The sequence below is a fragment of the Python bivittatus genome, unplaced genomic scaffold, assembly GCF_059951505.1.
Source record: "Python bivittatus isolate LINGU-HERP-01145 unplaced genomic scaffold, Pbiv_v1 ctg000020_np1212, whole genome shotgun sequence".
NCBI classification, from domain to species: domain Eukaryota; kingdom Metazoa; phylum Chordata; class Lepidosauria; order Squamata; family Pythonidae; genus Python; species Python bivittatus.
In genome coordinates, this window is record NW_028277030.1 from 112438060 (window position 1) to 112456833 (window position 18774).

An 18774-nucleotide genomic window follows, 5' to 3' on the forward strand; every position below is an offset into this window, starting at 1 on the left:
ACTTCTGATTATAACTCTGGATTCCACTCATGATGTTTTCAGGAGACTGTATCAATCATTTAAAGAGTACACTTCAAAACTGAAGTTGTGAAGTGGCTCTCTCAGAGAATGAATCAGCAGCATTGGGCGATGTCTCCAAGAACTGATTGAACCCAATTCAGAGAATGCTTAAGAAAGATGTCAGCATTTTTTCCTATTGCTATTGCTTAGGGTGCATCAAGGTTAGGCAACTGGTGATTTAAATCAATGTTCCTCTGCATTTTGTCTATCATCAATCAGTAACGATTACTTCAACCACTGCTGTTGTAATTTTAACTAATGATCTGCCATGACTCTTCATTGGCTAACAAAGCCACTGAGCAACTCTACTGTTCATTTGCCAAATCTCTTAGCACTCTTAGGGCACAGCCAGACGGCTGTGTTAGCATGATCCTCCAGTCCTTGAATTGGCAGAAAAGTATGTCAATGTAAATTGTGCTTCCCTCCTTCATTGCTGATTCCTCTTCTCCCTTAGTAACCAGGCCAGCAAATGGTGCTATTTTTACTGTTTGAATGTGGGACCAGTTAAGGAAAATGATTAGTGGATCCTCTGGCTTCATTCCTTTCTCACTAAACACCACCTGCTATAAATTGCTCTCCTTAATATGTGGAGAAGTGGAGAGGAGTGAGTGCAGCTAGTCACTTGGAATACAGTAGTGTGTTTAGCAACTTGGTCACAGGTGCAGAGGTGTGCTGTGCCTGAAACTTGTCAGTCTGGCTATTTCTGAACATGGAACTAGCACTCTCCTGAAAGAGCTTTCAACCCATGTCCTCAAATAGCCCAGATGACAGGTCAGAGGAACAGGGGAGGGAGGGAAGGCAGTGTGTGATTATTTATTTATTGAATTTGTGTGCCACCAAAACCATTAATAAACATAATGTCTTACAGAAAACAATCTCCCTCCATGACTAGAACTGCAAGGGAATGGTGCTCTTCTCCATAACAGCGACAAAGTATGTCCATGTGAAATTCCTCGTCAGCACTCCCTGGTGACAGCCCTAGCAATACACAGGAGGTAAAACCCAGTTTCAAATCAACCTTCAGTGTAGCACACGAGAACATTCTCTCAGGGAAGCAGTACTTTTTTTTTCTTTTTCCTTTTTAATATACTGTAGGTTTACTGATTTTTCAGCAGAATGCAAAACTTGTATTTCAAAACAGGTTTAGCGCTCTCCAGAAGTGTGCTAAATACATCTCTGGGTATATGCATGTATGTATGTGTGTGTGTATGTGTCAGGTTCAGTCCAAAGAACTCCAAGAGACAATGCAAATATAGTTCTGTTGCGTTTATTAGCTATAACCTCCAGACAGAAATCTCCCCAGACTGAACCCTAGTTCCCAAGCCAGCCAGCCACAATACCATGAATTCCTTAGGGAGGTGCCAGCCTCATCTTCTTGAACTTCCCATGCTCCTGTTGGGGGCTAAGAACACGCTTATCTCCCTGAGCCTGGCCTTCATAAGTCCATTCCATCACAGTATATATATATATGTGTGTGTGTGTGTGTATGTGTGAATGCCAATCACTCCCTCTCAGTCCTAGACTATCTACATCTATCTACCAATCTACACTGGATCAGTATGATAGTTTATGATTCATATCCTACAGTGAAAAGGCCTTCATTCTGCGGTGGATTGATACTTCCAGGTAAATACCCACAGACCTTGTAGCATATAAAACAGAGTTACTTTAGTGTTGTGATTAAGGTGCTGGCCTAGAAGTGAGGAGGCTATGAGTTCTAGTCCTCCTTTAGGCCTGGAAGCCAGCTGGGTGGCTTTGGGCCAGTTTCTTTCCCTCAGCCCAACTCACCTCACAGAATGTTGTGGGGAAAATAGGAGCAAAGAGCATTATGTATGCCACATTGAAATGTACAAATAAAGGTGGGGTATAAATAAAGTGTACATGTGTGTATGCGTAAAGTCTAATAAGTACTTTGGATAGGCAAGTGCATCTGTGCAGGCCAGGTGTCAGTTCTCTCTGGCAGCCCAAGCCAGAATGGCCGTGAAGGGCAGTACCCAGTGACTGGCAATACCCACACTGTTCTTGAAGCACACCAGATTGTCTTCATGGCAAAAATGTCTCTGAAGAGAAAATACTCATTGAGGCTGGGATAGCTAAAGGCAACTTTAAGCTCCCTGAGTTATAAGCTGGGGATGAAACAAAGGCAATGTCATGATGACATGGTTACTGGGGCATGTTTGTGTGATGATTAGGCATGCTTGTTGAAGAGTCTTTAGAAGCAAGTGGGATTCTGTAAATGTAGATGTAGGAAACCCAAATTATAGTATTCAAGTATTTTTTAAAAGCTCAATATTTCTGCTATAAGATTATATCAAGAATCTGCCAATAATGACCTTAAAACCCAACAATCCAGGGGATATTCTGGTCCTAGATCACTTGGGGTTCCCATGGAGGTTTCCCATGAGAAAGGCATAATTATTAACCCTGATTTCATGTGGCCCTAAGCCTAATTTTAAAAGTCCTCTGTAACAAAACTCAGATCTGTCGCAAAAACAATTGGTCACAACCTACTGTGTAGGTAGGGAGACAGACAGATTTAGTCAGAGACTGAATTTGCCCATCATGGTAAGGCTACATTCTGTTTATTCATGCTTTGTTGAATAAACTACAAATAGAAGAGTTTATACAACATACTTATAAACCATGGTTTATCAGTTGGGTTCACATTGTAATTCATAGTTCATGAATTATAAACCAGAATAGGATGAGTTCATGCAACACATGGCTTGCTTCTGCCTCATCCACCACCGTCAGTGCAGATGACTCCCAAGAAAATGTAGGAAAAAAGCTTGACCCATTGAATGGTTCAAATAACAGTAAGTAAAGCAGTGAGCTGGAGGACTGGGAACCAAATAACATTAAGAATACAAGTCATCAGGGCCTTTTGAACATCAAATGTGCTCAAGTTTATATTGGATTTGTATATGAAACCTCAGTGTCCAGTGCTCCAGACGTAATCTGGAAAGGTGCTTTGGAGCATGTGTGACTGCAAATTGGCCCATCCACAACTTTTAATTCAGCTCCAACCTTTCAGTAATTCTGTACTGGTACTTTGTAAAAAAGAACTTTAGGAAGGATATAAGCCAGGAGCAATGAGCTTGTAATTTATATTTTATTTTGCACAAGCTTGCATATATACTGCACATACATTCAATTTAGAGAAGATGGAAGGCACACAAGGCAATTGAACTACTGTATCCTTTAAGTGGTACAAAGCAAAAAGGTAAAGATCTGGAGAGTATACAAAAGCTTAAAACACACAAAATAAGAGTCCCTCCCCCAACTTCCCACCCCCCCAAAAAACATTTTTCCTGATTTCTTTTCAATTTAGTAGCTGCCAAGCTAGAATTGTAAGTTTTTCAATCAATTGTCTACTGCACCTTTTTTTCCCTCCATACAGACAGGGGAGTCTTCATGTTTTATCACATCATCAATTAATATTACAGTACATCCTTGGCAATACAAAATTGTACACCATCAAATAAATTAGGATAAATTAAACCAATAAATTATGCAAAGTCTTCAGAACAATAGACAACAACAAAAAACCCCCACAGTTGAAATTGCCTCTATCTAAAAAATAAAATTAAAAATAATCAAAAAATTGAATTCATTAATTCAGTTATTGTACTAACTTCAAATTAAAGGTTTTTATTACAAAAAAAACGTTGATAATGCTATTTACAACATATTGCTAAATAATATAAAGGCAGTGTTTTGTAACTTTTGTAACTATATACATATGAGAAATAGCTGGGACAACAGCAATTTATGCCTTAACCTTTGACTCTTCCAGTTTAAAAAGGTACAGAATTTCTCTGACTCTTGAGTTCAGATTAATATGAATATCTTCCTGCTAAAAATGTGTATGTGTGTGTATGTTTATTTTTTCTAATTCTACAGTATTATATTAATGCCTTAAGAAAGTCTACATTAGAAAGACTGGAAACAAAATTTAAACTTGCCATCTTATCCACATTTTACTGTATATTTCTTATACATTTTAGTATTTCTCATGGTAGCTGTCTGAATAGAGAAAATAGCTGAAGATCTTCAAATTACAGAACTGGCTGAAGTCACCACTTTTCATAGTTTGAAACAGAGTTAGCCCTAAGAAGATTCAAAGGTTAAATGACAGTTTTTATCCCAGGTCAAACTATTAATATTTTCAATGGTTTATAACCAACAAAACTGTATTTCCTTCAACAGAACATTTAAGTGCAATATAGTAACTGTTTATTAATATAAACCAGTTACATTCATTAAGGGGAGCTTTTTAAAAACAATGTTTATTAAAATTTCCAAACACAGAATACATACCCAAAAGAAAGCTTTGCACTAAAACACCAGTAATTACTATATAATACACATGACAAATAGAAGAGGATTAAAAAAAAAAAGATTACTTTTCATGTACAATGCTCCTTTGAGGGGATTTGCAAACCACTTTTTATATATATATATATATTTATTTATTTATATATATTTTATATATATATATATATATTTATTTATTTATATCTTTCAGTTCTGCTGGTGAAAGTCCTATATTTAAAGCCACAAAATCTTCACTTCTACTTTTTAGTTAATATTAACCTGTGGAGGGAGGAATCCACTGCCAATAAATTATATTGTGCACATAGAAAAAAATTCTGTAACGTTACAGAAAGTGGATCACCCTTCTCCTGAATACATGATGAGAGAAATCTATCTTTTAAAAGTATTGAGCTGGGTTTTAAAGAATGCTTTCAACTATCTATGCAGTTACTGCAGCAGTTCCTATAAATTTAACAGATGTTCTCAGAATGTAGTTATTAAAATCATATGCCTTTTATTCAAGAAGAGCCCTCAAGCTGAATATATGCATTGCTTTATAAAAGTTCCCCTCAGCTATAGATGTTCACCCACATACTTGGTACAGTAACAATGATTCTGCAAACTTAAAACACTTTAAATTAAATAATACTCAGAGGCACAAAGCAAACCTCAAGAATATATGGGTGAACACTTCCTTAAATAATTATTACGTCCTAATATCTTTCACTTTTTAAAAATTGTTTAATGTGAAGCGTTCCCATTACACAACCAGAGATACAGTAAGAATTAAGTGTTTTATAGTTTCAAATAGAACATTCTTTTCACAAAGCATAACACATGTCTAAAATAGGTTCTTAATCTACACTGGAAAAATGTAAGATTTTCACTTCACACGCTTATTGTGTGTGTATAAGTATACATATATACATACATACAGATATATATATATATACAGTATATATATATGTATGTATGTATGTACTGTATGTATATGTATATATATATATGTATATATATCTTTATATATATTAGCAGGTGTATATATGGTTATATATGTATGTATATGTATACACATATATATAATACGTAGGAAATATTGCTTCTATACTACCTTTTGTTAGGCTAAGAAAACACAAGATCTGCACCACTGTTACAAAAAATTGGCTTCTACAAGAAATTTTCAAAATTGAATGCTGCTCAAACAATTGAGAAAAAATAATTTGCATTATCAAACTGTTCTAAAAATTATCTTCTTCAAAAACTTATTCTCCTGCTTTTGTTTTTAATTTTCTTTAAAAAGACACAAAATGTGCATAGCTATCAACAGTATGTTAAACAGCTGGAAAAAAAGTGGAGAGAAAACCAGTGTTTATTGCATCTGGGGAACTGTATGGAGGGAGGAAGGTCCAAACATATGAAAATTGAAAGCCACAGAAGGCACAAGAACAATTGTACTGGTTATGGGAGAATAACTGGTAATTTGAAGGATTTGTTTTATCTAATCCCTCCGCTGGTGCATTTAAGGTCTAGGCACACACAATAAACCCCAGTTTCTGTAGTGAGGAAAATAGGGAAAGAGTAGGAAAATGAATGTCAGCACAGAATTTCAGTTTTTTTTAAAAGTGTTTTGAATTAATTTCCCTATGTCGATTTCTCTTTCCTATATAAAAAGCACCTTCTGTCTTTTCTAACCCAGTCCCATCCAGTTTTGCTAACATAAAAGGGGCTGGGAATAGAGGTACAGGGATGTCCACAGGTGTGGTCAAGGAAGTCAAAATAGTGGCCTTAATGATGCGACTGAAGCTCCACGTTTCATGTGTGTTGCATTGCACATAAACAGGCGAAGCTTCAACTGCACTGCCACAGCTGCCATCTTGACTTTTTTACCATATTCTATGGATGCTCTTGAGTAACTACTATTGCTGGATGTGGCTCAGGTTTACACTTGCTGCAGTGTCCTGACATTAGAAGCTGATGAAGGAATGCCTGGCTACAAAATCAACAGTAATCAGGTGCAGTGTTATCAAAAATCAGGGGATTCATGCAAAAAACCTATGTCAGATTTATAGAGATGAGGTGACCATAATTCTCTCTCAAGAATTCCCAGGAAGTGTAGTTAGAGAAATTGTGTTACAGTGCTTTGCTTCATAGAACTGTTGGTCCTAATGCTTCCAGATTTAGCATTAAATCAATTTCCATTTGTAGTTGGTCTATTGCCTGAATGTCCAGGGTGGGGCCAGCTCACCTACACAAGAATCCAGCTAATTCTATCAATAACAAAGCTATCCTCTTGTTTTCTCCCTTTCTTCTTCTTTTTAAATGGACAGGAAACATGCTAGGATAACCTCAGCAACTTGGGGTGCTCTGGCGTCCGTAGACACAGAACTCAGTGTGGCAATGAAATCTGTGGCATAAAGTCATCATTTTATTTTTTTTAAATGGAATCCTAAAAGAAATCATTGGGAGAATGACAAAGTATCCTTAAAATAGAACAAAAATTGATATTTCACACTCAATCTGACATGCTTTGGGAGGCACAAAGGCAGTACAACTAAAACAATGAAATTATAATTAAATAACTAGTCAATAAGCAGGTATAAATCCTTAAAAAAAAGCAAATCAAGGTTTGTTTGGTTCTCTCCCCACCCCTTTGAGCGTTTTGAAGCCTCATTTGCTCTCATTTTTACATAAGCTATGTTTCAAAATAAATAAATAAATAATTGGCATAAGTTTTAAGAGGTCATTGAGTTCAATGAATCACATTTCAGTCAAGACAAACTGCACTAGAGCTAACAGCAGTAATGTTACTAACAATGTATAGTCTTCAGAATTGTGTCTAAGAAATGAAGTATGGCTTTAGTTGGGTACGTTTGGTCATGGCCAAGGTGATAATACAGCAGGAGGGTCTGCTAGAGTGGACTGCTAGAGGATTTCATGCCATTTTGAATATGGAGACATCTAAATAGGTTCCTGCAAGAACATGAGGAAAATGTTTCTCTTTAAAGCCTCCTGCACCTTTCCAGAAACCTTTAGCAGAAATATGCTTTAAATCACTTCTTTCAAAATGAGAAGATAAAAGGATGTAATCATAATGCTCATCCCCATTTTTTAAAAAGTTGGACTGACTCCAGATGGGTTGAAATAGCATCTCCCAGAATGGTAGGCATGCTTTCCCATTATCTTTTCTCTATGTGAACTACTTCTGGTACTTCAGTCTGAATTGATTTGAAATGTTCACCTCAGGGACAAGGAACAGTTGTTCAATGTTAATTAACTAATTAGGATCTTAAACCACGATCCAATGATGATTTCAGATCCTAGTTAATAAACTGACCTTAAACCAATTCCTTATGTCCGATACATTGGGGAACTCTCCTTGAAACACCAGAATTAAAATATTAAAAGTAGCATTCAAGAAGAAAAACAAATATGGGAACCTATCTCTGGATTATTAAACTATGTTTTGTTTTGCTTTTTAGCTAGGAGTAGTACATACAAAAAGGCCCATTGGACTTTAACATAGTGTGTGCTTAAGTGCATCTTGCTGGCTTCAGCAAAGCTTTTGCACCAAGAAAACTGCTATTCTGCATATTGAGAAACCCTGTGTGTTTCTGTCATTAGACAAAGGCCTGTGCCCTCATTTTTAAAAAAAAAAATCAGCAGGTTTTAAGGCTTTTGCTTTTCATTGTCAACTCTTTTCATCATTTTTTGTTTCTCAAGCAATATTTATAAATGAGGCATCATTGCAATGACTAGGTCAGCTGTTTTATTATAGTAATGTATATGGGGTAAACTTTCACTCTCCAAAGTCAAAATACAATTTATGTTTTGTTTTTCTTTAAAAAGCAATTTCAACAAAGGGGGGAAAAAGGAGGATACTAAAGAAAACTATCTGCTGAACTGTAAAACTGCCACCATGGCCAGTTAGGACTGAATCTGATTCAATTTCCTGGGGGAGATAACAGGTAATGATAAATACTAGTCCAGATAACAATAAATTCTTACTGCATCTGTACAAAAGACACAGAAAACGACAAACACATAGTGCCATAGCATATACATAATACTACTAGACACTACCACTTTCCAAAAGTGTGAAAAGAAAAAAAAAGAGAGAGACCTCTGAAGAAAGCATAAAAACTTGCAGGGAACCTTTTCTTCTTTTTGAATTAGACAGATTGTCTCAATTGATTTCAGCTAGATCCATACCACCCTTATTCCTACTTTTCACTGTAAGATCAACCTTGTTTTTGTCATTTTGAGATGAAATTCCAGTTTGGACTTGAACACGCACTCTGTTCCAGTAAATATCAAAAATCAGATCCAGTGAGAAGTAAAAATATTCCGTCTTTGCTGAAAATGGCAGCCCTAAAGTAAGCTCCTCCCATCGCCAGCATGGAGTAGAACTTGCTGTGTTTGGACATCAGGACGTTTTGTGCTTCCCTGCCCTCATGTCATCAACTGCTGGTGGGGGACATGGAACGTCATGGCCTCAGTATGCAATCAGATGGATAGTATAGAGAGTAGCGAAACATTAGCATGGTTACAATTTTCAGTGGCAGCTCTGCATTCGGCAAGTTGAGTTTAGCTTTATTGAAACAGTCCAGAAGTAGGACTCAGTGGCTCTTCTTTGCAAAAGATTATCTTGAAAATACCAGGACAACTCTGAAGAGCTCCATTCTTTAATATATTATGCACTGCTCTCATGTTTTGTTTGGCGCTAACTTTTGCTGTAGAAGAGAAAGTATTTAATTACTTCCATTCATTGCTTATGAATTATGTACAATTGAGGGATGAATAAAGTGGCTAGCTTTTGTTTTCCTAGCCGATGGGACAGAAATACAAATTCTGCACAACGTTTAGGCACAATCCAGTGCTCATGAAGCGTGCTCAAGACCTAGAAAGTTAATTAGCACAGGAAACCACTTAACTGTATGTGCAGCTTTCTCCAGAGTTGTGCTTTCAGTATATATTGTGCCTAGTTTATTCCTTTAAACAATATTTTTATAAAAATGTTTCTATTCCATTTCTAATATATAGAAAGTGTTCTTGCACTCTGTGATGATGTCATTTTTTTCTTTTTTGCCATAGTAATTTGAGAATAAAACAAATATATCTTACAATGTTTCTCAGATGAAAAAGTAATTAAAAACATGTTTTCAGGTAAAAATATGAAATATCAAATATATACATCACCTAAGGATTTCAGAGAAGAAGGAGAAGAATACATTTGTATCAAATGCTATTTAGAAGATGGCCCAGACCCAACTATTCAATGTGATCAAGTAAAAGGGCACAATTCAGCCAAAATAAAACATTAAGCAATCATCATAGGCATCCTATAAACATCTGTTTAGAAAACAGTTCTGGACTTAATCCCCAAATGTATGTGCATGGGATTGCTGCTTTTGGGTTCTACTGATTTTGATAGGAAATATTTATCCCATGACCAATAAAACAATTTAAAATGCTCCACTATGGCCAAAGATCATACAGCAAACTTTTTTTTTTCTCTATGGAGAGTGAAATGCTATTGTTTTAAGAAGCTGACCATATCATGAAAGTGTATTTGCCAAACTACAAGTTATCTTGCCTTCATTTGTTTTGCACAGTATTGCCTTGCTTGAAAGGAGAAGGGGGAACATAGCTAGATAAATATAGCTGAGGCAAGCACCAAAAAAATAAGGGCATTCCAGCTCTGGAATTTTGGATTCATCCAGTCCCATCTCGCAGTCTCCTTTAGTATGGATCCAGCCCTCTCTAAAACGTGGTGAGCCCAATATGAAACAGAACAGAATATGCTTTCAACTCTGGTGTCTTCTGAGAGAACTTCCCACTACTATTGCTTTCCCAAACTTCCTAACAGAGAAATAGTAGGTAGGTAATTCTCCCAATAATCATTACAGGAGGACTCAAGGAGCTGAAACACATACTTGTAATAGCATAAAAGACACCAGAATGAGGGCATACATCATTTTTGTAAAAGGAAAGCCATAAGGCTTGGTGTAGATGATGTCTTTTGCTCTCAATTGAGCAAGGAAAAGAGGCATTTATATGTCTTCTATGGTGTAACACAAAAAGTCCACTTCCTTCATTAAGCAATTGAACTAAAAACTTAGAAAACGTAGATGTGAAAACCCCTCATAGAGTTAAGAGCTTAATACAGACAAAGGGCCATCACTTTCTGAAGGAGTTTACCATGACGTTAGCCTATTTGGGAAAAAAGACCACCTTGTAATGAGTAATATATAGTAAGATAGATAGATAGATAGATAGATAGATAGATAGATAGATAGATAGATAGATAGATAGATAGATAGATAGATAGATACAGTAGATATAGATAGAGGCTTGTACACACTTCAAAACATTCTTCTTCTCAAGGGGTAAGAAAAGGGACAGGGAGGGGAAGAAAATGCCCCAATACTGTTTTTTCCCCAAATGTTAAAAGTCACCGGCAAAAGTAAAACAAAGGCTGGAGTTAAAATAATTATACACTTATTACTGACCTAAATTTATAAGAAATCACAAGGGATTCTGATCTGATTTCATATATGAAATTAATATAGAAACACATACACACACACTCACACACAGCTTGGGCATAAAAAAGGGAGAGTCTGCTACTTTTTTTAATACATTCATAAATAGTGGTTGAAAATCTCTACTCATGGAGAAGCTCTTGGAGGCAGTTTGGGGATTTGAAAATCTCAGGAACTTCACTGTCCAGCTTACAGATGACCTTGTATATGGCCTTCTTCCAGGAAGGATCAACATCTTTGCCTGCGATAATGGCATTGAAAAACTCTCGTAATGTGATCTGAGCCACTTCCAGGAATCTCTCTGGAACCTGCTGATACAAGGAGACAATGGCATTAATAAAAGTTTTCAGTTTCAAGTCTCTGGATCTTCAAAGGAAACTGAGCTAAGTCCTTGCTTTCAAAAGGGAGCTTACATAGCACCTGCATTTTCTAAATGTAGCAGGACTCTATTCTCTTAGGCAAGGCTGTTATATATAGTACAATAACTTTTAAAACATGTGTTAGCTAGCTTTGTAAAGATGAACTACAGAATGTTAGTATTAGAATATGAACATCTGGGTTTAGAGGGTGCTGTTTTTATAAGATATAATTAGCAAAGGAGGGAATGGGGGGGGAAGGCTATTGCCTTGAGGTCTGCAGGATGTAATACTCATATATGAATTCATTATTTTCTCTAAGAGCATTAAGCACGTAACTTCTGCTCCTTCTTCCTGTGTGTTCCTTGGTACCAGCTAATGCTAAAAACCAGCAAAACAAGAGAGTACCTATGCATAGTTTTCCAGAGTATCCAATAAAGCTTTACGCTCAACAGCTTGGTTCAGATGTTACCCAATTTCTGATGATTCCATAAATGGCCCCCTTCAGACATAAAGTCTCAATAAAAATATATTTATGCAACACAGGACTCTGTACATGCATTGACCATAGACTAGGAATGGACAAGCTACAGTCATTCAGATGTTGTTTATTCACAACTCCCAGCAGCCCCAGCTGGCATGGACAATGGTGGCTGATACTGAGAACTGTACTACAGTAACATCCAGAGGCTCACAGATTCTTCACTCCAGCTGAATTACCCATTAAACATAAAATAAATGTCAATCCATTTTATTCAATATTTTAAAAATCAGTGCATATTCCTTGTCTTCTTGGAACAAGTTCCTTTCACTATGCTTTGGAGAAAAGGAACTTGTTCCAAGAAGACAAGAAACCCTGAATCGTTACCTTATTGCTACATTTCCATTTTAAAGAGCATGTAGTGAGTGTAGATTGATGACTGCATCAGTAATTCACAAGCCTGTGAGCAGTCACTGGCAATGTAACTATGAAAGCAAATATCTATTAGCTGTTTAGGCTGAGTAGCTTCTATACCCATTTCTCAATAACATCTTTTTGCAGGAATTCCTCATTTTAAGACCCAGCTGAGTGTTGATGTTGGATAGAAGAAAAAATAGCTACCTTGGTTCTTTAATAGAACACATATTTTGCATGAAAAAGGGAACCAATTCAACATCTGGCATCTTCAAGAAAAGGTCCTGGTTAGCAGAAGATTGCCCAGGATTCTGGAATGCTGTGGCCAGCAAGGAAGGACAATATTGATGAGACAGATTGACAGCTTGGGCAACATAAAACATTTTGGTATGTTCTGCTGAAAGTTTGGGTTTGAATTCAGCACAAGCATGGGCATTACTGGAAGTAGCTGATCAGCCAATACCCAAAAAGCAATAAAGTCTTCACAGATTTTTTTGAAAGAAGGGGTAACTGCCACAAACAGTGGTAGCCCTACCCAAAACCTGTTTCAGTATTTGAAAGATACAAATGGACATACTTTTTGTTCAAGAAAGCAAAAAACAATCAATTAAAATATAATCCCAAGAAACAATTTCATATGTTGGATTTCCTCATACATTTATGGGGCCATTTTTTTAAAGGCCAAAAACATACCTGGGAGAAAAAAAAACCCTGACATATGATACAAAGGAAAGAAAGTAGGTGGTAGGGCTCAAATAAAAATCTACTCCTTCGGTATCTCAAACATTTTAAAATATAGTGCCAGAAGCTTTCTGTTATTTATAGGGATCAAGTAACTTTCATAAAGATCCATGATCCATGGAAAATTTGATGCATTTATCCGCACATTCTCTGCAGTTCCATATTTGGCTAATGAATCCTTATGCCTAATCGTTGCAAAGGTGTTGGCCCAAATGTTTTGCACCTTGTGTGGAAAGCTTGAAAATTTAGCTTCTTCCACACAAAGCACTGGAAGCTTTCTCACCATTGTAGCAGATCAAACACAAGCAATCCACAAACCAGATTTTGCCATGAGGCAGACATGTGATCAGTAATTGCTGAAGTCCATGGAGGTTGCTTGAATGCACTCAAAGGTGGAATTTGGACCCAAACACCAGACATCTTTTGCAAAAAAAAATATTGACTTATAATGCAAAAGAAATACTAAGTAAAAACAGTTAGAAAGGGGATGCAATCATGAAATAATTTGTTTTCACTGATAAAAAACATTTCAGCAGCCTACCCCACCATTTGTTTGTTTTATATGTTAAATACAAAATCTAATGATATATGATGCTTCTAATTGTAAGAATTATAGAAACTCTGTCCTAAAAGTTGACAGCACTTGTTATCATTAAATGCTGCATATGGTAGAGGTGCAGCTGAGAGCTTGGGGAAGGTGGGAGGCATTTTCTAAATGGTGTAAGCATTAAAAAAAAAAAAAGATGCATTCAGTTAAATATTTCTCTGCAGGTCTGGTTATGCTTTCCAAAACATCAGACATTTCTGCCTTCAGAACTGTGACACAGGTAAGAAAGTGGGCAGATAAGTGTCAAGAGTTGTGCTACGGATGCTATTAAAAAGGCAAGAGAATTTCCTATAGATTATGAAGCTGCCTTATTTTGATCTTGTTCATTTAGACTAGGACCATTTACTTTCTTGACTTGTCAAGATTGTGGTTTAATGTGGTGACAATTTTATTTCTGAATGTCTTCAAATACCACTTTGGCAGAAGATAGCAATAATTCAGAAGCATAAGTAGGACTCTTGGAAAACAAAATGGTAAAAAGGAATTATAAAGGAAGAAATCCAGGAAGAATAACTGAGTGAATTCTCTGTATTTCCAACTGTAGGCCTTCAGATGAATTGCTCAAACAGTTGTGAAAGAAACAAATTTCCAGCACCATCAGTGCTATTTGTACCAAAGAATAGAAGATAGGCCAGCTTTCCACAGTCTGGTATTTGTCCAAACATTTCGGACTACAATTCGGAGCATCCCAGTTAACAGGGAAATAGAAATGATCCCAAACAGCTACCTATGGAAATTGGGGATATAAAGGAAAATGTAATTCTTAATTATCCTAACCCCACATAAATCAAATTCAAACTTCATAGAAGTTTGGAATGTATTTGTTATAGCTCACTTAGCCTCATCCATCACCAGAGCCTTACTGCCCTTTTTTACCCAACTTGACTTTAAATCAAGATCAGGTGAGCTTACCTATCATTAAAGGCCAATATTATCTCACTGACTATGTAATTGTTTCAGGATAATCAATATTCCTCCAAATTCAAAATCAGATCGTGATCTAACATTTTCAGATTTTGCTTCTGAAATCAGATTTTAAGGAACATTCTGAAAATTTAACTATTAACTCAAAGAAATGATGTCAGTAGCCTGTGTAATCAGTTCCATAATTCAGCAATTCCTACAACCCTGTGAGAAAGTGATTGGCCTAAAGTTACCCATGAGCCTACACACACACACACGCACACAGAGTGTACCAAAAGTCAGGTCCTATAGATGATCTAAAGGAGATAATCACATTAGAATTTAAGAACATCAGAAAAAATGTTACTATACTTAGGAATGTTCAAAGGTCATGTATCAAATGAAAAAGGAAGTGTGTTTGTGTATATAACCAAATAAGAATGAATGAATGAATGAATGAATGAATGAATGAATGAATGTATATATTCATTCATTCATTCATTCATTCATTCATTCATTCTCTTAAGCAAATTCAACTGAGGACTTTTTAAATTTTTAATATGAAATTATTTCAATTCTAAACTTTCACCAAACTCTCCCAAAATATTTGATAATAAGGTTGGTGAGGAAAGAGGATATCAAAACATGTAGGAATATAATGTATATTTAAACCAATGTTTTTCTAAATGTAAAAATAAACATTTTTGGTGTCTTGGGGGAGGCATGGTGTCTAATAGAATAAATATTGGAGCAGACTGAAAAATAGTAGCATTCCTTAGGAATCTAAATTGAACTTAACTTTATTTAATAAAGTTATCTACAATCACAATGAACAGTAGCCAAATCTGGAGATAGCACCAATTTATTTAATTTAGCCACATGAAGTCAAGAGGAGCTTAGATGGCTATTACAGGTAATCCTTGCTTAACAGCAGTAATTGGGACTGGCAACTCCATTGGTAACCAACAGGGTTGTAAAGCGCGACATCACGTGACATGCCAACTTGCGGCAGCAGTTGCAGTAGTTCTGGTTGCCATTGTTAAGCGAACCATGTGTGGTCATAAAGCACGATGTCACGTGATTGTCCTCTGCAACCCTCCTGCCAGCTTCCCCATTGACTTTGCTTGTCAGAAGTTGGCAGTGAGGGTCGCAAATGGTGATCCCGTGACTGCAGGACACTGAGACCATCATAATTGCAAGCTGGTTGCCAAGTGGCTGAATTGTGATCATGTGACTGTGGGGCACTGTGATGCCGCAACTATAAGGACCAGTCATAAGTCTATCAAAGTCTCGTAACTTTGAATGGTCACTGAAACAAGTGGTCATTAAGTGAGGACTACCTGTAATGCATATCTTCCAAAAAGTGTATGTGGTGCTTATAATACTTGTGTTACAAACTTCTATAAACTGACAATAATCCCTCTAAGAAAAAGATCTTAGAAAGTTTCATAAAGGAATATTGCAAATCTGTGATAGCACCACAACATAGCCATGTTATGCCATCTCCAAAGAATATCCCAGAGCCAAAAAAATCAGAATTGTTTCAAATGTAGCAGCCTTTCAATCTTTCAGTTTTTCAAAGCACAAGCAATGGAACCACTCCTAAGAAGTGATGGTTGCAAAAGTATCTATCTTTGTACATATGTGTGTGTTTGTGAGAGTGAAAGTCCTGGGATTAGAAGAAAAAGAGAAAAAGTTAAAGCAATATTTTACACATATATAGTTAAAGAGAACTGGTAAAGTTAAAGAGAAAAAATTAAAGCAATCTTGTATTCTGATAAGTAGCTTCAACCTTTATAAGTAATATGCTGAAGAGATTTACTGAGAACCTATACTGAATGCCTTTTTGTATCTGATATGCAGCCAAAATAAGTGACCACATACACTGTTGCCTGCAGGGGGTTACAAAAATTTCCAGCTATTACTGCTCCAGGCTATTTTTTTTATTAAGAATCCAACCAGCTTCCTCCTGTCAGGGATCCTGACTTATTTCTTTGTATTGTATATTAACGCATTAGCCAGGTTTAGTTTGCAAACTTCACCAGTGCCCTGGCCCTCTTTTTTCTTCATACTGTACAACCTTTCTGAAGTAGATTATTCTTATTCTTTTGTTTGCTTGTTTTTAAAGGCCTTTAAGCCTCTGAAGAACCCTTTTCTTTCACCACAAACCATAGGATTGGATTATATGGAAAGATTGCTAAACCAGGAGATGTAATGAATATGGTACTTCTTTTACAAATTTAGCACTGTTCAATACTTAATCTAGCAGACTGTCCTCTCCTTCCCATTTCATAAGGTAGACATCATAATTTCTTAAGAGAATGCACATTCTGAGGCAAAGCATCTAATTGTTCAAATGGATGGGTGATTAGAGAGTTAGATTATCTTTTTTTCCTAGTGAGCAAATAATCAGTCAGCTGTACTAATTGTGTGCGTCTGGGGGGCAGCTTTTTCCTGATCCTAAGTAAGAATGACCTACTAAGTACATCTTTACACCTATCACTGAACATCTCTCCAGCAGAAACATCTGCCGAAACAATGGCTCAGTGACAAATAAGAGCCCCATCCAGATTTCTTTTTATAGACTCAACAACAATCCCTACTATGAACCCAGAACATTTTCCTAGCATCAGGTGGCTACAGTCAATCAAATAATAATACTTGACATTCATTGGGAAGAAAGACAATGCTGCGAGGAGGAATGAGGTGGTGACTTCAGACACACAATCTTCTCTCAGAAAGGGGGAAGACAATGTTCCTTGTAAATTGGAATAGCCTGGAGAAAAATGGATTCATGTGCAGACATGGAAGAGAGACAGAAGTGTGTATGAAAGTGTTATCAGAATGATTCATTATTGGGGGTTACAATAAAACAAAGGCAGAACAACTTTTCTGGTGTCACTGGTAAATATGGTGTTTGATCCTATGCTTTCATAGCAGTCACAAATTTAGCAACTGCTTATCATCCATTTAACATATGCACTTTCCTGCCAGGAGGAAGATAGAGATTGGTGGGAAATTGTTCACTTGGTTGCTTAACACATATATACTCCTTCAGAAAGTTAATATAACATAGTCATAATATTGCATGCTCACCATATTTTATCAACAAACTCAGGCATGGTTTTGACAGAAATGCAGACTAATAATGGAAAAACAATTGCTTCATGTGCATAAGCAAACATCCCTGTATATAATCAGGCTATGTATCCAGCTAAGATAATATATTCTATTTGATTGACTATGAATCATGGATAAATAATTCAGATATCAACTTCTGCTACAAATTCATTAGTTGATGTTAAGGATGATTGCAAGTAGATAAAGGTCTCCTTGACATAATCATTTTTGTATAGCATTACAGAGCACTCAAACTGCATGTCTTAATGTTCACAAACACAACCTGCTATAATGCATGACCATTTAAATAAAGTAAATAAACTGAAAAACATGAAACAACTCATAAAATTCATAAAATTAGTTTTATGAATCTGTCATAAGCAACATTAGTAGTAGTAACAGCAGCGGGAACAGCAGTATTGTACTTAATCAATATGGAACTTCTAAAAGCAAAGCCCAGAGGATTTTTGAAAAAGAAAGAGGAAGGAAGGAAGGAAGGAAGGAAGGAAGGAAGGAAGGAAGGAAGGAAGGAAGGAAGGAAGGAAGGAAGGAAGGAAGGAAGGGAAGGGAAGGGAAGGGAAGGGAAGGGAAGGGAAGGAAGGAAGGAAAGGAAAGGAAAGGAAAGGAAAGGAAAGGAAAGGAAAGGAAAGGAAAGGAAAGGAAAGGAAAGGAAAGGAAAGGAAAGGAAAGGAAAGGAAAGGAAAGGAAAGGGAGGGAGGGAGGGAGGGAGGGAGGGAGGGAGGGAGGGAGGGAGGGAGGGAGACTATTTTTAAGGTGAGGGGACATTTAAATATAGTAGAGATAAAGATAAAGAAATTCAGAAGTTTCTCCATTGAGTATGTTGCTTAATATAGAGAACTGAAATCAAATTACTTTTCAAAATAATTCATTGTAATTTGCAGAGAAAATATCACTGAGGCCACATTTAGCATGAAAACCCTACAGCTACATCAACAGGATTTGCTCACCACTAGGCCTTTAGGCTTCAATATTTCATCAGAAGTAATGCCCACTGAACTTGATGGAACTTCAATTTGAGTAGATGCATATAGGATTATGCAGCTAAACCTTAGTCTGCCAACAGAAAAAAGTATTTGTCTACTACATAGAATTGTACTGATGCCAGAGCTTCAAATGGGATGGTCTGCAGGCAGTCCTTTGGTCCCCACTGTTGTCCGTGTCTTTTCTTGGGAGGTTTATTTCTTTATTTTTATTTTTGCCCGAGCAGCAAAG

At 36.5% G+C, this 18774-nt stretch overlaps 1 protein-coding gene across 6 annotated transcripts in view; it reads right to left on the reverse strand.

Moving 5' to 3' along the window:
• Positions 1-7115: 7115 nt before the first annotated feature.
• PROX1 (prospero homeobox 1) overlaps positions 7116-18774 on the reverse strand; it is a 72585-nt gene continuing 60926 nt past the window's right edge. For 4 of the 6 annotated variants that reach the window (XM_088146766.1, XM_088146742.1, XM_088146747.1 and 1 more), the window contains one exon: positions 7116-11230. In XM_088146766.1, the coding sequence (XP_088002892.1) occupies positions 11042-11230 (189 nt within the window). In that variant the 3' untranslated portion in view covers positions 7116-11041. The remainder of the gene's footprint in view (positions 11231-18774) is intronic. The other 2 variants (XM_088146771.1, XM_088146758.1) reach the window with 1 other exon arrangement.